Source organism: Sinohyriopsis cumingii, chromosome 12 (genome assembly GCF_028554795.1).
Source record: "Sinohyriopsis cumingii isolate HCF-2022 chromosome 12, ASM2855479v2, whole genome shotgun sequence".
NCBI lineage: Eukaryota > Metazoa > Mollusca > Bivalvia > Unionida > Unionidae > Sinohyriopsis > Sinohyriopsis cumingii.
The window spans coordinates 98,337,505-98,363,341 of NC_142972.1; the positions used below are offsets into that span (position 1 = coordinate 98,337,505).

At 34.7% G+C, this 25,837-nt stretch overlaps 1 protein-coding gene across 1 annotated transcript in view; it reads left to right on the top strand.

Annotated features, from left to right (window-relative positions):
• Positions 1-25,837, top strand: part of LOC149787057 (uncharacterized) — a 70,238-nt gene that overhangs the window by 20,876 nt on the left and 23,525 nt on the right. Inside the window, exons 4-7 of the mRNA XM_089976031.1 lie at positions 3,650-3,781; positions 4,463-4,598; positions 14,964-15,110; positions 20,235-20,455. Of these exons, the coding sequence (XP_089832157.1) occupies positions 3,650-3,781; positions 4,463-4,598; positions 14,964-15,110; positions 20,235-20,455 (636 nt within the window). The remainder of the gene's footprint in view (positions 1-3,649; positions 3,782-4,462; positions 4,599-14,963; positions 15,111-20,234; positions 20,456-25,837) is intronic.

The following is a 25,837-nucleotide window of genomic DNA, read 5'->3' on the forward strand; positions in this document are numbered from 1 at the left end:
GTGACAAATATTGTGAATTGTTTAGTGACAATCGGATATAAATCAAAACGAGGACTGCCAATTTTTATATATATGTGTTACTGTGTTTTCTAAACTTAATGTTATACGTGAAGTTTATAACACATGATCTATAATCAATTTTCATTTATTTAATATATATGTGTACAGTAGTTAATGGCTTATGGATTTTACTACACAAAAAAAGTGTTGTCTATATACAAGTGTTTTTCAGACTGGTTTGTCTTCATCAAATAAAAGCACTCATTTTTGCATCTGCTTTTATTAAACACACCCACACACACCACCCTCGCCATATGTTAGATAAATGCATCATTATCTTCGGCTAACTCACATGGTTATAACACGGTTTGGTCTATAACATGGGTAGGTTATGTGAACCCCAACTACCATGTTATGGCAGGGTCACACTGTAATGGTCTTAAATCAATGAAGACTTTTACTGCAAGTTACTGGACATATTTTGTTTTTTAAATGACTTTAAATCAATTTAGGGTGCAGAACCATATGAACTGTTTCAACATACAGTAAAATCTAACACTCAGTGGATCCCAAAATGTCATTTATTGACAAATATCCTTTATATATACTGTGTGGCGGCAATAAAGAAACAGCATTTTCTCATGTGCAATTCTTTAAGAGCAGATGTTGTCCTTTCTTGGAGATTTCAGCTAAGGTGTGTTTTTGAGCATGTTTTAGTGGACGTTTGCCATAGTGATCACTTTGTATTTGTATGCATGTCTGTTCATCAATTACATTAATCACTTCCTAGGTAAATGAGAGGCAGGTTGTATAAAAAGTGATTCTCTTATACTGCATTCATACTATGGCAATACAAGAAGGAATTATCCTGTACTGTATTCATACTGTAGTAATACAGAAAGTGATTTTCTTGTACCGTATTCATGCTGTGATAAAACAAAGGGACTTCCCTTGTACTGTATTCATACTATGGCAATACAAGAATGGATTAATCTGTACTGTATTCATACTATGGTAATAAAACAAGATATGTAAAACAAGAGATTATTTTATACTGTATTCATACTGTGGTAATACAGAAAAGGATTCTCTTGTAATTATTCAACCTGTATAAATATTACAAAGTAATCAACACCAACATGTTAGATGTGTTGTTAAATAAGTGTACAAGAGGACATAATTCAAATTTCACTCATCAAATTAAGTTTGTTTTATATATCAAGGTAACTTAATTTGTGTTCAATAATTGGATTCTGACAGAAAATTAAAAACTTTGATATTTAAAAGATCATGTACAATTTTCATTATCAATTCAAAATATATGATAAATAAATACAATATAATCTATAATAATTATTCATAATATGATTGTTTTTATTTTATTTATTAATTTATTTTATAAATAACAATAATCATATATCATAATACACTTTTTATACAACCTGCCTCTTATTTAGCTAGGAAGTGATTAATGTAATTGATGGACAGCTAATTACAAATTATTTATAACAATACTTATTTTATTATTATATTCGTAAAATAAATAAATAAAATAAATATATTATTATTATTATTATTATTATTATTATTATACTCAAAAAAAGTCAGTGAACAAGAGTATATGACAACTTCCACTGTTATTATGAATATATTTATTCATACACTACTCAGTACTCATTCATAATTGATTGGCAGATTATAAATACATTTTATAAGTTCAAAATAAATAATAATTAAAAAGTAATAAAACTGTGTATTCATAAAGTTCATACTGTAGTGATGCAAAGATGGATTTTCTTGTATTGTATTCATACTGTAGTAAAAATGTGATTCTTTGTACAGTATTCATACTGTGGTGATACAGAAAGGGATGCTCTTATGCTGTATTCATACTATGGTAATACAAAATGATTATTTTGTACTAAATTGATACTGTGTTAATACAGAAAGTGTTTCTCCTGTACTGTACATACTGTGTTAATACAAGAGAATCATGTGTATTGCATTTACTGTAGCATCATTTATTTTCGTTGGGCTCAATTTTTGTGGTTTTGTAAAACAAAAAAGGCATTTTCATGGGTACTTAAATTCGTGGTTTTGCCTGCCAAAGTTTGAATATTAGTAGGTATTTAATGTCATGGTTTAACTTCAACAAATACCCAAAATAAGGAATACAAAAGAATAAAACTATGCTGACGCAAATGGTGATCACTTTAATGTTTAAACCATTACCTGTATGAACACAAATCAAAGACCTGGCAAGTTCAATACTTACACTGTGTTTTTGACCAAGTGAATAACATCAATCAAAGCTGACGCAGCCAACAACACTAAAACAATACTTCCATTTATATAAGCACAAATAAAACACCTGTCAAGATTAATCACTTTCACCATGTTTTCATTTGAGTGCTTAACATCAAAAGGAAGTTGATGCAACACCAATCGGTTATTAAAGTACATATGAATGATGTCTTAAACTACTGTCCATCTGTACTTTCTGATAATCGTGGTGTTAACACAGTGGCTTAAGAGTGGTAAAATTCAACTTAGACCCCTCCCATGCTGAGTGGATAATTGCAGCTCACGTGACAATGAGTGAAAGATCAGACCTAATTATCAGTGGTTTTGAGAAAGCTGGACTTGTTTCATTCGGCAATTTGGGGATTATTTACCTGAAAAGCATATGTGAGTACCATGAGACCTGATTGACATGATATTCATACAGTGGCTTTGTAAATCTGTGAAGTGTGAGCTTTTTATACTCTGTAGTGTTTCATTAATAATAGTGTTTCAAGAAATAGTTATAGTATTTTACAGGATGTTTGTTCTTTTGGATTAAGAATGCATGAATAAAATGAAATGTGCTTTCAGAAGTATTTAAATGTTTCAACAACAGTTGTACTCGAATGAATGACCGATTTGAATAAGTATTACATTTCATTTTCATATACTGTTATATTGTATTTTTTTTTTCATTTTCAGTATTACTATTGTTTGAATACCTCATGCTTTTTCTCTATTTTCTCTCCATCCTTACTTACTTCACATATTGATTTAATGCAGTGAGTGTAAAATTACAGCTACTGGATACCTTATCAAACATATGCATTGAAACAATATAAAATGATTTACAATTATTGTGTCAAAAGGTGAAAATTAAAAAAAATAACAAACACATGTAAAAGCTAATATTTAATTACCAGATTACAGTACTGACCTTGATTTTTCAAATACTAACTAGTATCTGTGTTAATCTTTAGGAATTAAACAAGGTAAGAAAACGGGGCGTGGGCGCATCATCCTACATGATTCATTTTTCATTGGGGATTTAAATTCGTGGTTCAGGATATTACAGAATGGTAAGAAAGAAAGGGATTTTATTTTACTGTATTCATGCTTTGGTGATACAGAAAGGTTGTGTTTTGTACTATATTCATACTGTGGTAATACAGGAGATTCTTTTGTACTGTATTTTTCACTGTGATAATAAAGAAAGTGTACTGCACTCAGAAGCTGGCAAAGCAAGAGAGGATTTCATGTTGCTTTATTCATATGATGGATATAAAAGAAAGAATTCGTTTGGATTATATTCATTTTGTGGTTTTAAAAAAATCTTGAAATAAATTGGAATGGTTATTTTCATCAGGTCCGTCCATATATGTACAGAGACGACTACAGGTTTGAGAAAACCAAGAAGGTGTTGGGGTCAGGCAGAATGGCAGGAGATATTGTTGTCATTAGAGACAATAAGACAGGAATGGAATTTGCTCAGAAAACTGTAAGTTTGTGAACTTGAGTAAATGACACTTCCACTAATGATCAATGTGAAGAATTATTTATGTTTGAGAAGAATATGATATCTGTGTTTCAATGTTTTCAGCACATTAATTCATATGTGCAGAAACAATGTTAAGGATTCTTTTCCCAGTTCACAAATTAAACTACCAACAACATCAAAACAAATTTTAAACTTTGGAAAACAAATGAATTCACTGTATGCTGTATTCAATGTTGGGGTCCCCGAATTAGGTAAAACATTTGTCTTACACAATCCATCCAATCATCAAGTTATGGCACATCTCGCTAGAGGTTTTAAAAATAAGTTATCTGGTAAGGAGACTGTAACAGTCTTCAACAATCAGTTTTGTCAACCTTTAAATTGATTATATTTGGGCAGTGTGCATAAGAATGTCATGCTGACCTATTGCTGGTTTGTTCACACATGCACAACAAATGAAATACTGGAAATCACCAGAGTTTATTTGTATGATATCAGATAGGTGTTGAGACCCAGTTTCCTTTATTTGTTCTTGATTCTGGTATACATTTTGGCTAACTGATTTTTATTGTTCTTCATTTGGAGAGTCATGATCATGTTATGCCTTTATCTTGGTATTTAATTTCTTGTTAGAGGATTCAAAATAAAGCAGTTTGGCAAGACATCTTTCATACATTTCAGATAATGATCTCAGTCTTCAGGAAGGATGAGATAAAAGCCTGGATAGATGTAGCTGAGACCGGATATGCACCAGCTTTGTACCTCTTCAAACTGGAGGAAAATAAAGTGGTCATGGTAATGGAAATAATTTCAGAAGGTGGGTGTAATAGAATGAAAAAGTTCAACATTCAAGCAGTTATTTCATCCATCAATCACCGGCAGCCTAGTGGTTAGAGTGTCCACCTCGGATGCGGGAGGACATAGGTTCAAACCCAGGTGAGGTCACACCAAAGACTTATAAAAATGGTACTAGTAGCAGCCTCGCTTGACACAGCATTAAGAGGTTAGTGTTAGGACTGGTCGGCCTGATCTCAGGATAATGTGACTGGGTGGGACATCATGGTACCTGTCTGCGGCATGATGCCCCAGTGCTAGACATCACATAAACTGTCACACTGCAGACATCGTAACAATATGATTGAAATTGTTTTAAAGTTGCATTAAAAATCCAAATCACACACACACACACACACACACACACACACACACACACACACACACACAAACTCATCCATCAATCAGCAGCATCTGGATTTTATGGATTTTTACTTGCTAACAGCAGTTGCAAAAGAAACTATCGACAGTGTGAATATAAATGGCATTTGTGAACCGGAAGGGTATTTATTGATCACACATTGATCCCTGCATCATGTAGATAGCAGTAAAAGATCTATACATAGCTAAATATTTATGATGGTATTTATTTTGTAGGTAATATTTTCTATTGTGAAGAAAGACCAGCAAACAGACAAGACTCTCCCATGTTGGTTATCTCTAGTATATTCATGTTAACAGTCCATTTTCTTGTACATTTGTTTTGTTTTTGCTTCTTTGTGATATATTGTATCTAGAATTGTTTATTTTTAAGTATGTATACAATGTTGTAACCAAGTTTTTTTACTTTTTAATGTTAAATGACATCATGAATATTTCATATCAGCAAATAGAAAAAGGAAATGAAAGTAGCAAACAAGTAAGTAGCTACATCTAAATTTAGTAAAACCCTTCTCTGATTGGTTAGACACTCTTTTGGATAAGACAATGCTGATTATATACATGCATATGAATTGCTCTACTACCATTGGCTATTATATACATGCCTATAAATGGCTGTACTACCATTGGCTAATTAGATACATGCCTATAAATGGCTGTACTACCATTGGCTAATAAGATACATGCTATAAATGGCTGTACTACCACTGGCTATTATATACTTGCCTTTAAATAGCTGTACTACCATTGGCTGATTAAATACATGCCTATCAATCGCTGTACTGCCTTTGGCTTACTGTATCATGCCTATGAATGGGTGTACCACCATTGCCAATATCTGAAGATTAAAATTGAGTGCAACATGAGGGTTGTGCCTATGCTGTAGTGGTTATCTTCCCATTTAGTAATACAATTGTGGAATGAAAAATTACAATGAGAATATTTATGGAAGTAACAATTCAGATTGAGAGCAAATGGATATTTTCATGCTGGGATCCCACATGTCATGGAAAAGTCTAGGAATTTTCTGTTTTCATGAAAGTCAGTATTTTAAGAGCTCTTAATTACACTATGCTTAGTTATAAACAATGGCATAATTCATGAAATGAGTTGTTCAGTCAGATAATAAGGTTTTCCTTGGCTGTGTGTATAATTTATAATGTGCTCTTTGTAATCATTGATCATCAGCACGTGTCCCCTGCATAGCACTCCTCTTCGCAGGCATAAATTGTATGAGGTCCGAAATAACGCTAAATAATCTCTTCCAGTAGGTAGGGACTGTTGATTAGGCTTTCCTTTATCTCATACATGCTTTACCCATTCCCTTATACCAGGATCCTTGGATTGAGCAACTCTCCAATCTCTATCTGTCTTTGCGGTAATTCCAGAACCAGAGTCAATGTCATCAACAACATCTGCAGACAAAGACTTTCAGCAAAAGGTGGGGCACTAGCTAAATTACAGAGAGCCTGTAAGGTCTCTTTGGTAATAGTCTTAATATCCTTGGTGCTGCTTCTGCTCTCTACACATGGCAACCGAGATAGATTGTCCGTGTCCGAATTCTTTGATGTCAAAGTTGTAAGCAGCTAGAGCAGCTAACCATTGATGCCCAGTGGCATCAGGTTTGGCTGATGTAAGAATATACTTGAGCGGATTGTTGTCAGTGTACACAGTAAAGTATTGTCCGGAAAGGTAATCATTGAATTTCTCAGTGATTGCCCATTTTAATGCTAGGAATTCTAGTCGATGCACTGAATAATTTCGCTCACATTTTGTTAACCCTCTGCTGGCAAAACTGTTTACTCACTTGTTGCCATCTTGAAATTGATACAGAACCGCACCAAGGCCGTGTTGACTGGCGTCTGTGTACAACTCGAACGTTTGCCCAGTGCCAGTGTAGCCTAGAATAATTGTTGTTGCTGTTGTTGTTGTTGTGGGGTTTAACGACATTTTTCAGCACACGATAGGCTACACATGGCGGCCAGTATTAATGGTGGAGGAAGAACCCGGGAAAACCCCGGAAAGAAACACCGACCTTCGAGAAGCTACTGGCAAGCTTTCTCACATACCCACATTGGCTGAATCTTAGACTCGAACCCACGCAGACAGAGGTGAGATGGCAGTGTAGAATAATTGAAGAGAGCATCCTGCAGCTGTTGAAAGGTTTTCCCCTGTTCCGGTCCCCACTTCCATGGTGTGTATTGGATTTTCTTCTGACGCTTACTCGATTTATTCTGAGTGCTTAGCATTTATTCTTACAATGGTCTAGCTATCATTGATAAGTTCTTCACAAACTTGCGGTAATTTCCAGCAAATCCAAGGAATTGTCTCCCTTCCTCAGGGTTGTGTGGAGCTGGCCAGTTTATGATCTTGTCAATCTTGGCTGGATCTGCCTCAACACCTGCCTCTGATACAAGATGGACAACATATGTGACCCTTTCCTTGAAGAATTGGCCCTTCTTTGGGGACAACTTCAAACCACACTCCCTAAGCATTGTTCGGACCTTTTCCTGATGTTTTAAAATGGTTTTCATAGGTTTTACCGAAAATGATGTCATTTAGATAGGTCACGCAGATGGTCAGATGCATATATCCGAGGCACTCTTCCATCAATCTCTGGTACGTAGCTGGTGCATTGCAAAGTCCCATGGGTAGTCTCTCAAACTTGTAGAAACCTAGTGGACCCACTGTAAAGGTTGTCTCCTTATGAGATTCATCTAATTAAATTTGATGATGCCACGACTTCATATCCAGCACTGTAAAATATTTAGATCCAGCCAAACAGTCCAAGATATCTTCAGTCCTGGATAAGGCATAGGAATCATTGCTTGTCATCTTATACAACTGCCAAAAATCAATACACAGGCGAAGTTTTCCATCCTTCTTCATCACTAAAACAACTGCTGGCCCAAGGACTATGTGATTTACAAATCACTCCGCTAGCAAGTAACTGGTGAAGGTGATCTTTCACCTCACTGTACATGGAAGGGGGTATCCGGTATCTTTGTTTAAAAGAGGTTTCATCGATCAGATTGATGCGATGCTTTACAGCTGCCATACATCCCAAATCTGTTTCACGTCTGGAAAAGATTTCTTTGAATTTCTTTAAAAGATCTGTTCCTTTTTATAGATCATCTGTGGACAGTTTATCTGAAGTGATGTCCGTCTAAGAACTCACTCTCTTCCAACCACATCTGCTGGGATATCAGCCACAGACACTGGTTGCAACTCACACAAAATAGCTCTAGGCAGAATACTAATTGTCCTGGCAGGCACGTGAACTTCTATCAGACCATTCATTGTGTAGTTGTAAGTCACCAGAATTGGAGAAATATCTAAGTCTTCATTTACTGTGGACATCACTGACTTCTAAAGCAGAGCACATGTTGAATGATAAGGTACCTCTTTATCAACGAAGGTTCGCAATATCACATTGATATTGTTTTTATGATATCATGTGACTCTGCGCTCTTCAAAACACCTTGACAAAAGTTTCTCTTTGCTAACTCCTTTTCTCGCAAAGTCAAACATCTGAATGTCCAATACCACGGAGTTGGCAATCAAGCTGTCTGTAGAAATCTTGCTCCATGCTCACTTTTGCATTCCTCTAGAGCATGTATTAGGTAGTTTGTCCATAGCAACACAGGAACGCGACTACTGAAGTTGCTGTCTGGCACGACTAGCATTAAACAACGTTGTCTTTCCCTATTTGGTAGAATGTTACTTTCTATTTCAACTTTTATATAGCCATTATATGGTGGTAACTTCTCTCCATTCGCACATTCAACAGTCAAAAGGTCTGTAATGGGCTCAATCGGAGTCGTCTTCAAATTATTGTTATAAAATGTCTGGTAAACTGTTGATATGGTCAATCTGGTATCAGTCAGTGAATTTTATCTAATGCCACTGATGACAACAGAAACCTCATTAGCTTGTCAGCTACTTTATGCCCTTTGGGGCAACCCCTTGGAAAGCCTACTGCTTGCCACCAGCCATAGGCCTCGTGAAGTTTAAATCCCATTTCGAATAGTTTAGTCGAACACTACAAGCAGAAGCAATCTGCCCGATTTGCCCACAGCACCAGTATATTCAGTCTCCTCTCATCAGTATTATCTGTCCTAAATTAATTCTATAGTGTTGCTGGTTGTTGGATACATGGGATGCTGAATGCTCCTTAAGCATCTTCACTTCCTGTGACAGCTGCCGGACAAGATTCCTCAATTCACTAAGCTCTTTGTTTTGTGACGTGGTTGAAGCTGATGCACATTAAGATGGGTAGTTCTCTTGATGCCTTTTAGCTCATCTTGCCGTTGCCTGTGTTCAGATTCAATACAACAAATAGCTACTCTCAATTCGTCAAATGTCTTGAGTGAGTCAAACTTATGGCCAGACACATCCTTAAGTGTCTGTTGAAGTCCTGTCCACAGCTTAGCCCTTAGCATGTCATTTGTCTCACTGGTCTTCACTAACCCTTTTTGGACGACTTTGTTCAATAAATCATCAAAGCCTACAACTCCATGTAGAAATATCTTCGTCTGTTTTTTGGCAAGCACTGTAGAAGTTAGCTGACAAAGTCTCCTTCAAATCTACATTGCCATACACACTGTCCAGCTTTGATAATGACTCGTTAATGGATGCTGCTGGCCCAATCGCATAGCAATCCATCCACCTTATCTCAAGAAAGTTGGATGGCATGAGATACCTGGTCCCATGGATACGTGCCTTGTTGTAAGCATGTAACTTCGTATCTCCATAATTCATATGATGTTTTACTCTTCCTGTCTCCTGAAAATACCGATATCCTTAATTCATGTGGTAATGTGACAGATATAGGACCTCTGGCCGCATACATCATTTCACGTGATGCTGTCAGCTCTTCCTTGACAGGAGATGCACGCAGCGAAGCAGTAAAGTCTGCCATCCACTTTGCGAAATCTTCAGGCGTGTCTGCCTTGGGCTCGACTTTTAAAGCCTTAAAGGCCCCTACTCTGTTTTCAACTTTTTCTGTGAACTCCATATCTACTAAAAAAATGCGCAATGAAAATGACGAAATGCACGAACTTCTGCGCAATATCTATATAGAGCCAGTAAAGCAAGAATATTGCAAAAATAAGGATCACTCTGTAGGAACCATTTTTATGTTGTCATTAGTGAATATTGTACCATTTGAAAAGGACAGTCTATGGGAAAATAGGTTCTAGTAAAATCAACTGAACCAGTACTACCTGTATTCTAACTCTGGTATAATGCAGATTTTAAGGTGTAAAAGAAATTTCCAAAGTATCATATTTACTAAAATAGTACTAGGGAGAAAAAAATGAATGGCAAATAAATTAAAGTTCAGGAAGGAAATTCCATTAATATGAGTATCTGTTGCGATGGGTTGCTATATTATGGACTTAAGATATAAATGCACAAAAAATATATAGCAAGTTCAAATATTCATACAAGTTTCTGTAATAAATACAAATTAATTCAACTTGCTCTGATGATAACCAGTTTTACCTACTTCATCAAAGAATAATTTGGTCCAGGTTAAATGAATAAATAAACTATAATGTCCTAATGAGTCAAAACAAATAAATATCAGTCAATATAAGCACAGGATGCATATCACTGTCATTCACAAGGTTCAGATGATCCACAGTGTATCAATGAAAATGCTTTACAAAACATTTCTTTTAATACCATGAATGAAACAGAATAAACACAGTCAGAGTTCCATGTGTATTTTTCTATGTTTTTATAAATCTATATGGCTGGAGTACCCACATGTACACATTTACTGGCAGCGTGATACTGAAGGGATTGCATCTCTGTCTATTCTTGCTTTAATCCACATGATCCAGTCCTCCTTCCATCGTACATATACACACAACCTCGGCTTCAGCATAATAGGTACCCCGGTGGGCGCCAAATGTTACAGCACTTGCCTTCTACTAATGAATAGACAATACAAGTCCAGTATTTGTTATAAGAAATTGTGTTTTATTGTGCATGAGGTTAGTAAATGGAGATAAATAAATTTCTCCTTTCTTGCACCCTGCAAATACAATAAAAATAGACTTACTACAAGTATAAATAATACCGTCATCAATGCAGTATTGTTCTATATATATACATTGGTTCTGTTTACAGTACATTCGATTCAAATGACTTACTACCCCATATATTCATTAATTATCCATCTAGAAAGATAGTGGACCAAATTAACCTAAACAAAACAATCAGTGTGTACAGCAAAAGAAGAGAGCAGACAGACAGACAGACAAGCACATGGACACAATGATAGGCTCATAAAAGATTATACAGGTTGATAACCTATTAAAGGTACTAAAATACATCAACATATGTTTCAGAGAAATATACAGAGAATATACAGTGTACATATAAAATAAACTGTTACATTAACCATATTATAAATCTATTTACCTTATCATATGGGACAAAGGTCAAGTGACATTTTCCTTGAAGCAAAAGAATCACCACACACTTTTGTTACTGCAATCCCATGACCAGCACCCTTCAGAAGCTCCATTGGAAAGACCACCACTAATATGCTGTTCATGTTATGTTGTTTATACAGATAAGTAGCAAACTAACCAATCAGAAAGAGTGAACACCTAAATGGCTAAATATGTGTAAAATGAGAATAACACAATAATTGCAACTGATGACTTTATTTCACTCATCAATTAACATTAAGTACATAAAATAATAAAATACCTTCTTTTGCCTAATTAAAACATGAGTATATAAAAATTATAAAACATATGCTCCTGCTACATATATATTTGAATATTGGTGATCTGAAACTAATTTTGTAACATTGAAAAATCATTAGAATTTCAATTTATACAAATACTTGTATGTTGGATTCATATTTAAATAATTTTGTTCATACGTTTAACAATTCTCTATCAGATACTTTACACAGTAACATTAAAAACCATGAAATCATAATCCAGTCGTATCTGAAAGATGGAGAATGTCTTTCCATCTTACAAAGTAAAGTAACTCGTCCATGTTATCTCCCCTTACTCCCATAATGGTTTCTAAGCATTCTTAGTACAATGGTTTTGCCTGATATAACGTACATTTTATACCTTTTGTAGGTAAGTTATCTTTCCTTGTTTTTGTCCCAGAGATGTCTGTGAAGTGCAAAAATACAATGTGCTTTAAAGTTGCAGAAGATAACTGAGGCATGTTTGCTGTGCAGTAAATTACTTGTTGTTGCAAAGATGCAGTGTTTGTACATTGTCATCTGAGGGTATATAGTCCACCATCTTAAATAAATTGTTCATAGGCAAGGAAACAAGACTGCATTGTAAATCACTCGACCAGGAGTGTTTGAGTTTTCGTCCAAGCTCAGAATTGCTTGTTGGCATTATTGGGCGATGAAGTGATGCCATTCCCATCCCAGCTGAAGATTTCAGAAACTGCTAATGGCTACAGATATTTCTGATCCCACAGAAGCTGTTACAGATGATTCTGCCCATGCTTAATAGTAGTAGTATCTGCAAGTTTCAGTACAAGTTGTTTTGACCCTCCTTGAATGCTCTTCATAGGAATTAGCGTGACCCTCTCAGAATGCCATTTATAGGAATTAGCATGACCATCCATAAATGCTATTTATAGGAATTAGCTGGACCCTCTCAGAATGTTATTTATTGGATTTAGCATGACCCTTTCAGAATGCTATTTATAGGAAACACCGTGACCCTCCATGAATGCTATTTTTTCTAAAGCAGTAAGTACAGAGTTATGGCTTTGGTAGACTTTGATGAAGAGATGAACATTCATCAGTGATTGCCACAATTACCAAAAGTCAGTTGTATATGGTTTATGATCCTGGTAATCCAGTGGGCTTTCTTCTTTGTCGAGTGAGTTGCCTGCAGGTTTTTTACCTCACTGTTACAACTCAAACTACTCATGCTACTCAGAGGTGACTGGTCTAGATATCATCTCAGTACCTGACATGGAGAGACAGGTGGTTCAATCGAGATCAGAGCTGGTGAGGGATGTTGTGTCTGCTATCTCCCTACATGATTTTGCCTAGCTGAGAAGGCTTTAAGTGACCATGCATATTAATAGTCTTTACCATATGCTGACCAGTCTAGCATCACAAGAGGCCAACATGGTGGCATTAAAGCATAGCCACTTTAGGCTAGCAAACTTGAACCTTGTTAAATTGGGTTAAACCTGCATGAAATCAATATGAGTATTATTTATTTTCTCAGAAATTGCAAGTATTAAAATCGTTATGTCTTGAATCTACTGAAAGATGATAAAACTGATGAAATTTGAGCTGGTAGTAGCGATTTCAATTGTTACTCGCACTAGCACACAAAATTAAATCAAAGTCATATACTGGTTGTAATAAAAATACAAAAACGAAAGAGCACAAAATTCTCTATATTTATTCCGAGACCAACTTCCGGAGTTTTGGTTGTATCACGTGACTACCACGGTGACATGTGTTCTCTCAGCAGGGAGCGTAATAAGCAGGGAACCAGACTACTCTGCTTGATGAATCAGACTGACCAAGTTTCTTAGTTGTTCTCGAAATATATTTGTTGAGAATTATATATTTTTTCTGGTTTTTACAAACATAATCAGACTTTCATTTCATAATTAAAATTTTATACAACGACATTAAAAAGGAGTTGTTGATATCACATGACTATTGGACTTCCAATGCCATTGTGTGAGAGTTGTGAAGTCATGTGACTATTAACACAGTTGGCGAGTACCGGGTCAGGTTTCATCTTTGCCTAGTTTCGTCTTTGTAAATAATTTTCCTATCGATTTCTTGCAGATATAAGTCAATATCACATAGTTTAACTTGCTAGGCCCCCTGGTAAGCTATCTTACAGTGGCGGCCGATTCCAGTTTTTTTATATATGTAATTGCTCTGAACCCACAATCCATCCTAAATGTCCAAATATGAAAAATGGGGTTGGAATATTCGGAGGAAATCCGGATTAGAAAAATTTCGAATCTCTGAGCTGGACTTTGGTACGAAACTATTACACAGTTACATGTAACTTGAAGCATTGGTTTCATATCTTAAATGGAACGCAGGAGAAGTTGGAAATTGTCATCCCTTTTATTATATATTAAGAAACAATAAGACCTCATGTATCAATACAGGTTTGGGGACTGGTTTATTGAACTTCAAAAAGACAAGTTGATTTTACAGAAAATTCAGTCCTTGTTTATACAACAATATATAATTTACCAGGTTTTTGTAAAAAATGAAATCAACCTTTTTTAACCAAATCGTCTTAAGGAGTTTAGGTTGGTTGAAAAATCTTATTTGAGATTTTATTGGCACACATAAATTCAGAGTTAAACGTTTTTTCATTACAAGATAAGGTTCTGATACTTTGCATTTATTGTTTTGTTAAATTCATATTGTGATAGGAAATATTTACTTTGTATAAAATGCACATATACTACTCTAGAATTCTTTGGAATTAAAAATTTGAAAGGAAACAAAATAATGTATACTCATTATGTTGCTTCCACGTAGCAATATGGTGCAGGTCAGCAAAGTAAAGTTAGAATTTGTATTCCATACATTGAAATGGTTTTAAATGCCAATTTATAGGAATATAGTCCTATTTGTTTTATGTGACTCATTTTGTGGTTTTGTACATAATTATCTTTTCTGACATATATGTTTTGGAGAGTCTTCAAAGAGAAACATCTTCAGATATGGGAAATGCATATTTTATAATTCAAAATGTTCTTTAATTCCATTCAGTAATCGTCGTATGTTAACCTTGAAAATATCAATTTCATCCTGGAAAAAATCTAGAAATTTATATTTAGAAAAGCTTGGAAACCATGTATTTATCATCTGTCATTTCATCAACTAAGCCTCAGATTGGTTCCAATGTCAAACACCATAGCTGTACCAATTACAGAATTTTATATAAGGTACATTATTTTCCTTTTTCAGCAATAACATTACGGGAAATCATAGATGAACACTTGTCTAGAATGGATGACAGTCTTGCTAAGCCATTTTCTCTGTATGTTTTGGATGGTATGTTGGAGGCAACAAGTGCAATCCATCACAAAAGATGGGCACACAATGATCTTCATGGTAAGACATCATTTAGTTTATTCATAAAAATGACAAATCACAAGTACTACACTCATGAAAAAGTAAATCACTGATCCATATCTTTGGTTAAATTTTGTGTTAAAACACTCATGCTGTAGTCTAGATGATTGCTTATTACTATTGTTCAGGAGGGTTCCTATACTACAGGGAAATCAGGGAAAAAGTTGGGAGAAATTATTTATTTTTCCTGGCTTTGAAAAGTCATTGAATTTTGCAAAGATTGATAAAAGTCAGGTAAAACTCAGGAATTATTGGCACTGTTTGATAATAGAAGCAAGTCTGTAATTGAATCATAACTTAGTAAATCATTAGTTAAATTTATTGAGTTCAAACCAGAATATTTGAAAGTTGCAGTATAAATGATTTGTGTGCTTGCAGTAAACATAGTCAGTCAAAACACTCAGATTCATCAAGGAGACTGGTTAATCTACATACAGCTGAATGTATGTATCTTTTCTTAAGTATAAGGCATGAGGACCAGTCTGACCTGACAAGTAGCAAACATTTATGTGACATGTGATCTAGGAGAGTTTTAAAGATAAATTATACAACTTATCATCATCAGTTTGTTTTGATATTTTGGTTACCAAAACTTTCTTGTGATAAACCTTTTTGTTTGGTAGATAGTAAAAGGAACTTGGTTAAACTAGGGTTTTGATGCATCACATGACAACAATATTGTTGATGTAACATGACTATTAGGCATCTTATGTCATGGGCATTTAGGTTGTGTAGACCTGTGACCTGTGTAGACCTGTGACTTGCAATGCAAATGGCAAATACCATTTCATCAATGATATTCATCAGTGCTATATTTTTGTTTTGTCTGTCAGCGGATTAAATATATAATGATTATCATTCTTGCAGTTTCTCAGAAATTAAATCCTTTTTCTCTCGATTTCATGCAAGTGTAACATGATGTAACATTGTGTAACATGGTTGAAATCTGATGTAACATTGTTTAAGTTTGCTAGGATTGCTGATCATCAGCTACCCTTTTCATGACTGCAACTTTGCTATAGGCAATCGTCTAGGACCCCACACTCTGACATAAATGTCCACTATCAAAAATGGGATGGGAGGTATGATAGGAAATTTGGATTAAACAATGTGCTGACATTCCTTGTAGAGTAGTAAGTCAAATTTTATTTAGTCCAAAATGTTGAATCTTTTAGCTAAACATTGGTGCTAAATACTTCCGACATTTGTTGTTTAACTTAAATACCAGTGTCAGTTCTCAAATAGGTTACATGAGAAATGTGACAGATGTCATCCCATGTACTATATATTAGCCTTAGTTAAATTTTAAGAAACAATTTGAACAACTTTAAGTATCAATACAGGTTTGTTGGATAATATGCAGGCAATAGTGGATTTAAAAAAATATTAAATATTTTATAATACAGTAATATGTCAGTATATAATTTGGAAGATCTTTTTCTCAAACTTTAAATCAACCCTTTTGTAATTAAGTCTTAAAACGTAATGTATTTTAACCAAACCATCTTAAGGAGTTTAGATCAACCTTTTGAAGAATGTTGTTACTTTTTTGTTTTATTAGCATAGATTAATTCAAGGTTAAAACGTTTTCTTTATAGGATAAGATCCTAATACCTTGCATTAGGTTTTTTTTTTATAAAACTATGATAGGAAATGTTTATTTACAATGCATGTAAATTTCAAAGGTACATATTCCAAATCTTTGTGTAAGGTTTGAATTTGCTGATGTTAACATTTGTTTTCTGTAGTTCTATGCTATATATCAATTAATTGATATCTGAGATATTGCTATCATGGTTTACAGCTGATTGCTCTGATTTCATTAGAATTAAAAGCTTGAAAGGAAAACAAAAACCAATAGTTCATTATATCATTGTTTCCGCTACCACTATAATGCAGTTCAGTAAATCAAAGTTAACATTATTTTTTATGAAATTACTAGCTATGACAATTTTTTATTAACTTTTTTGTCAAACTTCTTTTCTGTGATACATTTTGTAATTTATTACATGGTTTTATTAGGTGTTCAAAGCTGCCCTAACTGACTAGGTCAATGACTGCCAGCAGGGCAAAAGTAAAAATTTTGAACAATAAATTTCATGCCATCACTATTCATAAAATAAATAAATATATGCATTTGTCATAAGAACTACTGTTCTTTTGTCATTTTATGCATAAATCGTTGTGTTTTTTTCTTTTATTTTCATATTTTAAAATATGTTTGAAGTATGTAATAGGCATAATTTGTGCAGTGGTCGTTCGTCTGAACATCAAAATTTTAACAGATAACTTATAAGTCTGAATCATATGTTACTGGAGAGGCATGAGATAGAAACATCTTTTGATTTAAACAATGCATGTTTTTTTTATGCTCAAATGTTCTTTAACTCCATCCATTAAAACAAAATTCATCTTGGAAAAAACCTGGAAAAGCCCTAGGAATTTTTCTTTAAAAAATGTGGGAACCATGTACACACACATTTAAACAAGGATAAGATATATTTGCTGTGTACTGTCTCCTAGTCATGAAAAGTTAATGAAGGGATGCACCTGAATGATTACTACTCTCTCATTTTGTAGGTCATTGTGTCCCATATTTTGCTCTTCAGTTACCTGTGTTACATTGTGTGTTTTTAATGCTCATTTTTTCAGGTACTGTTCATGCTAGAATTGTGAAATTTGTGGGCATGTCTTCTAGCATCACACCATTATCCAGAAGAAGCTGGCTATAACTTATGTTTCGTCTTGTCATGTTTTTACACTGAGCTTATGGCCACATGAAATTTTTTGGCATGATGTATACTGACTTTAATAGAATCATGAAACTTTGTGAGAAAATGTATCTTGATATGTATATCACACCTTTTAGAAAGGAATGGGGTGTTTGTGACTTTTATTTTGTGATATTGTAACTTTGTAGAAATTTGTGTTTAAAGAACAGCTCACCCTCAACTTATGTGAGAGTTGCATTAAGAGTAATTCCAGAACTCATTATTTTTTGCTTTCACTGCTTGGAAATTTTCATTGAAAATAGGTAATTCAGTTAATTTTAATACTTTTTATTTTAACTGTTAATTTTTCGTTTGTTTTAGACAAATAATTTCATTACATTTAGTCTTTATATTATATGAAATCATGTTAATTTGGTCTTGTTGATGTTTGAATCATGAAACTTGTTTGCTGGATTTCTGTTGTAATTTCTGGAACTCTAGTAGCTAAATTCATAGACTCATCATACAGGTGATGATTTATGCATTGTCCGCTTTATGATGTAAATCAGAAGTAATTTTCCCATAGGAACTAGTAAGTCAAAGAGGTTCTCTGGCAAATTATACCATTAAGTTTTCAAGTAGTGATGCATCAGTTTCAGGGAAATGTTTTAACAGGGTTCATACGGTCTTTGAAGGTCTTTGACAGTTTTGGAAAAATGAGGTAGCATTTTTAAGGCCTTGAAAGTTTGGGAAAATCTATCAAATTACCCTGATGTCTTTAAAAGTCTTTGAAAATTGAAATAAACCCAAACATTGTAATTTCTTTCCATGATCACAAATAAAATTGTCCAAGGTTGTTAGATTCGGATATAATCGAGTTTTCCTGTTTTCGTTCTTTAGATTAATCATAATCTGAATTTCATCATTAAACAATATTATAGTATTTTGCATTCATTGTTGTCTCATATAACATAACTTGTGTACAAAATGTTAGCGAAAATAGGTCTTGGGAATCTATGTTTGTGGTCTTTGAAAGTATGGGAAAAGTCTTTGGATTTATCATTCAGAATTCTGTATGAACCCTGCTCACAAGTCTCAGCACATGTCACCACTGATGGCATAAAAATGAGCACAGTGATACAAATTGATTATTTATTTTGTTATGATAAATAGTTTCAAAATGAAATCAGATTGGTGTAAATCGAGTATCACCCATACAGCCAATCAGACCAGCTTGGGTTGGTGCCTTGGATTGTCGGGAAAGACATTGATCCCCCATTTCCTAAGGATGATAAAGCCAATAATGTTGAAATCACTGTTAAAAACTAACCAACCAATCAACTTTTAGGACTTTATCCTTACAAGCAAAAAACGTTACAATGGCCAACATTTTGTGTTTTATTAGCATAGATTAGGTTTTTAGCTCATGACTCCATAGATTCTACCATGCTGTATGTACATGACAGCCTACACAGAGCTCACTTTCTAATCAATGCGTTTGGAATGCGTATGTTTAGTCAGTTATAAACTTTTTATATTAATAAATGTACACTGTATATTGTAATAAGTTTCTGCCAACAGGTTAACTGTATATTTTGCATGTGAATAAGTATAGGAATTAGATGTGTGCACTGTTTGCTATGCTCAAACGTTTTTCTTTTTTTTCCCCATTTCTCTGATTCCATATAGGGCACAATGCTAGCTTCAGTTTTGGCCCCTTAATGTTACATCTGATTGAAAGACTGGTTTCAATTTAAAGTTAATTTCTAAAATTATAAAGATAGGAATTGCAGCCATAATTAAGTTATTAATTGGTCCAACATTGCTTTGTCCAGATTGCTTAAATGTTTTGCATGTTAAAAAAGATTTGTTTTCCCCAAGACCTACTGGTGATTATGGAATTCTTCATGGAGATAAGTGATGTAATCACTGATTTTGCTCTGGTCATGTTTTGCTTATACTAATTCTTTATTTGAATGACAAAGGGGAAAGGTGGCTTAGGCTTTGACTAACATTTGCAAAAATCTTCTGCATTTTCTTTGGGTTTTTCAGTTAATTTATGGAGGCCCCGAGTGGCCAAGTGGTCCAAAGCGCTCTCCATTATGGATCATTGCCATCTCACCTTTGTCTGCATGGGTTCGAGTCTTGGGTTCAGCCAGTGTGGGTATATGAGAAAGCTTGCCAGTAGCTTCTCATGGGGCAGTGGTTCTTTCCTGGGTTTTCCCAGGTTCTTCCTCTACCATTTATACTGGCCTCCATGTATAGCTTATCTGTGCTCAGAAATGGTGTTAAACCCTACAACAACAACAATAACAACATTTAATTGATGAAAATGTTTAAAGAAGTATTCAGTAAGTTTGAAGTCAGCATTGGACATATTCTTTTTTTGTAGGTGGTAATCTCATGATGCAGAAGCATTCAGAATCCAAACTCAAGGTTCGAATTTTAGATTTCGGATTGGCTCAGTCATTTGATGGCTCTCAAGGATTGCAATTTGGAAATTTCCAAAAGGATATCATGCAGGTTGTGAGGCTATTCAGTGCCTTGTACTGCGGAGAAGAATTTGACGATGCCTTGGACCTGCAACGGAATTGGCAAACAAAGTTAAGCGAGGTAGAGTCAATTAAGTGCTAGGATGTACATTTATAGAATCAACATATTGTTTGATTTCAAATATTTGAGAACATCTTTGTTTTGGATTGATTATTAGGTCAAACTTGATTATTTTTTTAGGTAAACTATGAATCTAAAATGTACCTGATTTGACTCTCATATCATCCAGATTTTATATCTTCTTCCACATGGTGGCTACATAATGCCAGATTTTGGCCCATAGAAAGTAGTACTTAACAGGGCCCACTGAGAATAGTACCTAATATGGCCATTGAGAGTAGAACTAACAGGGCCCACTAAGATTAGCGCCTAATTTGGCCTGTTGAGAGTAGTACTTAAAATGGCTCGACAAAAATAGTACCAAATATGGCCTTGAGACTAATTGCTAATATGGCTTATGAGAATAGTACCTAATATGACCATAGAGAGTAGTACCTAATATAGCCATTGAGAGTAGTATTAGTATGGCCATTTAGGGTAGTACCTAATATTGCCATTGACAGTACTGCACAATATGGCCATTGAAAGTAGTACCTAATATGGCCATTGAGAGGAGAATTAGTATGGCCATTGAGGATAGTACCTAGTATGGCAATTGAGGGTAGTACCTAATATGGCCATTGAGAGTAGTGCCTAATATGGCTATTGAAGGTAATACCTAACATGACCTTAGAGAGTACGAACTAATATGGCTATTGAGAGTACTGTTTAATATGACCATTGAGAGTAGTATGGCTCATTGACAGCAGTACCTAATGTGGCCATTGAAAGAAATGCCTAATATGGTCATTGAGAGTTGTACCTAATATGGCCATTCAGGTTAATACCTGATATGGCCATTGACATTAATACATTATATGGTCAACTGAGAGTAGCATTAAATAAGGACATTGAGTGTAGTACCTAATATGGTCTGTTGAGAGTAGTACTTAAAATGGCTTGACAAGAATAGTACCTAATATGGCCATTGAGAGTAGTATTTACTATGGCCATTGAGGGTAGTACCTAATATGGACACTGAGAGTAGTACCTAATGTGGCCATTAAAAGTTGTATTTAGTATGTCCATTGAGAGTAGTACCTAACAAGGCCATTGAGAATAATACCTGATATGGCCATTTCGAGTAGTGCCTAATATGACTATTGAAGGTAGTACCTAACATGACCTTAGAGAGTAGTAACTAATATGGCCATTGAGAGTAGTATTTAATATGACCATTGAGAGTAGTATGGCCCATTGACAGCATTACCTAATGTGGCCATTGAAAGAAATGCCTAATATGGCCATTGAGATTTCTACCTAATATGGCCATTCAAGGTTAGTACCTGATATGGCCATTGAGAGTAATATCTAATATTGTTACGGGGTAGCGTTGGCTGTCAAACTTCCCGGTGACTACTCAATGACTCCATGTGCTCTCTATGGCTGATAAGCTCTCATTAGAGTAAAGGCTCAGTTGAACTTAGACCTTAATTCCAAGAGGTCTCTGAGTCTCTGAGGAAATGGGGAATCCTTACAATAAGAATGGGACTAGTGATGAAATGCAGAGTCAGATTTAAGTGTTATGTGATTTATTAAGTCACATACTTGTATGGTATTTAAAGTTTACGACTCAAACATCAGGTACATCACTTCAAATAATAATTCATTCATTTTTACATCACAGTGGTAGTGTGCAGTTGGACAAACATAAGTAAATTAAGCAACAGCTTTTGTGACAAGTTATTAATAACATTTATCAATGTCAAAGTTTAGTGTTAAGATGTTATTTTAAAATTATGGTTTATTTACAGACTTTGAAGCATTGTCTAACTTTTCACTAAATTCATATAGGTTAATTTCAAACAGAGCCTTGAGAAACACACAGTGGCTGTAACAAAATAACTAACAACATATGTACAAAGCCTCGAGAAACACTCAGCAGCTTTACAATTTAACAAATAGCTATTAGAGATAGCTTTGAGAAACACTCATTTGCTCTCTTTTCAAACATGCACTTATTATAATTATTGTTATGGTATTATTGTTATTATTATTATTATTATTATTATTATTATTATTATTATTATTATTATTTTATATCCTATTCATATTGAGTTGTAATAAACATTATTATTCAAACAAGGTCTGCAAGAAACCCTTGACTTGACCTCACAGGATCATAAAAATATTGTCTGAATACTATTTAACTGATAAGCAGATACGTAAGCTGAAGTTGCTGACTTAAAACATGACAATGAATGAATAAATATCCATAAAGGTATTTTGTACACATATGTAGATTTCAAAAGTTAGTTTTAGATTTATCCAAAATGTTCTATAAAAGAAACATTATTTTCTTTGCATTTATTTAGGTAGATCTTGTGAAATAACTTAGAATTCTGATTCGCGGTAAATAATAAACAAAAGAGTTACCTTATCTTTGCGTACTTCCTTATATGGTATTCGTAGTAAAATAATAGTAAAAGATTTTCCCACGCTCTTTCTGAACGTACGGAGCTCGTAACTTGACCCTCGGAAACCCAAACAGATCCCAGTGGAGACGCAGGCTGACAAGCCTTCTATACCTCCCGCCGAATTCTGCGCTTGGCAGGGAAAATTCTGCCGTTCAAGAAAAATTATGCAAGCGCGCGCTTGCAGGGGCAACCATACTCTGCTACCGATAGCAACAAGACTACACCTAAATTAAAAATTGTAATTGAAAACATATATAACCCAGAGTGTTAGAAAAGTGTGCATACAACTAATTTATTTCTCAGTGGTCAAAATTTGCAGTACGAAGAAATGTTTTAGCTTTAAAAATAGTGATGTTGTAAGCGACCCCTAACTAGTATGCGAGATAACGACGGGAGTACACCAACTGTGCCGAAATTGGAAACGAGACTAATACCTAGGAAAGTTGTACATGCATTCCTGGCATAATAACATGGTGAAATGAAAGAGCTAAATGGACGATTTATCAACAATACATATGGGAATACCCGAGAATCATACCAATCATCGGTTGGTATTGAATAACAGTAGTGATTAATGAATAAATCAATATTGTCCATCAAAGTTGACAACACCCACCCACCTAGCTGCGATGTCGTAACCCCGTCTACGAAGTAGAGGCACTAGTATTAGTACTACCACTCCTGCCGCTTTACCACCGAAAGCTTTACGACGAATGAAATTGATTTGTAACTGTTTTAAACAAAAATTAGAGGCTACATTTCCTGTCCATTACAATATGCTCAATTGAGAGTAGCATTCAATAAGACCATTGAGAGTAGTACCTAATATGGTCTGTTGAGAGTAGTACTTAAAATGGCTCAACAAGAATAGTACCTAATATGGCCATTGAGAGTAATATTTACTATGGCCATTGAGGGTAGTACCTAATATGGCCAGTGGGAGTAGTACCTAATGTGGCCATTAAAAGTTGTATTTGGTATGCCTATTGAGAGTAGTACCTAACATGACCATTAAGAGTTTTACCTGATAAGGCCATTGAGTGTAGTACCTAATATGACCATATAGAGTAATACCTAATATGCCCATTGTGAGTAGTATTTAATATGGCCATTGAGAGTAGTACCTAATATGGCCATTGAGAGTAGTACCTAATATGGTCATTGAGAGCAATACGTAATATCGTTCAGTTAGAGTAGTACCTTATATTACCATTGTGAGTAATGAATATTCGAGGGTAGTACATAATATGGCCATTGAAAAAAGTGAGGGACAATGTTTTATTAACATAATTTCCATCCCTTTACATACCCGAGTTTGGACGACTCATTACTGAAATCAGCAGCTGACTCTTTGGTGCAGTATTGAAAGCACACATTTCAAATTTGTATAGATCCAGAAAATGGTGTGGCTGTTAGGTTTTTTTTTTTCACAAAAGCTGTCGTCATAGTTGTGTCTATACTGATATAAATTTGATCATGAGCACTCAAACTTTAAAGTTACTGAATTTTGATATCGTGGTGTTTGCACAAATTTACGGTGGGAACTGAATTAGTGCAGAGTCCTGAACTCTTGAGTTTTGTGCAGAAATATGGAATCCAAGCAGAATCATCCAGAAATGTAGAGATTTTCAGTCTTGGATTTAGTCTCCCCATTGTGTTTCACACTGATATACATACTCACAGAACATTTGTATAGTAGTAGGAGAAATAAGTGAGAAATTTAGATACTTATCATAAACAAGACAAACAGTACGTGGAGGGAGAAGATCATAAGAACAGGCTGGAATGGAAAAGAATAATAAAAACAATAATGAGTAGAAGTGTGCCTCTTTTTTACGTGTGCAACATTATTTTCTTAGCTTCAGTAAGAAATTTCATCAAAAGGAAGACAATAAAGAGTGTACAGTTAACTAAACCAATATGAATTTAGCTACTTAAAAGCTGTATCAAATTGATTTTAACCTTCTGGTCTGTTTCTGTCCATTCTGGTGATATGTCCACTGTATCAGAATGGTTGGAAAAAATATTTGGCAAATTTAAAAACTTAAAAATCTTTTGGCAGATTATGATTATACCCTCCTTCTGCCTGAGAGATGTGAATCATTTTATTTCTTGGTTTGTTGATTGTGGTTGTTGCTAAGTTCAAATGCATCACTGAAAATCATTGATGCATTCTCATACTTTGTCACAAATATTTATTACAGATGCATATCATCAGATATTGGTGAATATAGCTTGAATAAGTTATAACAGTTCTAGTTGGAACAATGAATATTGTTAAGAGAAAATTTAAGTGAGCTAAACTTTTCGGCAGTGTGTGATGCAGGATTGCTCAAGACTTTTCCATCTCATATGCTTACCATGAAAAATCCATTTGCACCAACTGATGATGACTTTTAGGTAACTGTCAGAAAGGCATAATTGACGATATTTTAAGGTCTACAAAAATTACTTGAGTCAAAAGTTATATACTCATACAGCTGTGGCAAAAATGATTGACTAGTACCTTTGCTGCTGTTGCCACAGTTGATTAGTTAGTTGATTCAGTGTGGTTTGATTTTAGGTTTTTCTTGATTTTTTTACAACATATTAGGTGGAGGAAGAACCCCGAACGACCACCAACCTAAACTGGTTGATCTGTGACACAAACTCACTCTGTGATATGTTTAAGTGATGTAAAAGCAAGCACCTTAATACACTTGGGCACATGGAGACTCTGTTGATTTGACGTTTATCTCCAACAGCTGAAGTCATTTAGACATGAGATCTCGGGGTTTCAGTAGATCATTATGGCCTTTACACTATTTTCCGATGAAGAGAATCTATATATGACAGCCAGTTTTACTACTGAAGAAGATCCAAGTCCTTTTGAGACACCAAACACCACTTATGTAGAACCACTGACCTCCCACAAGTAACTGGTAAC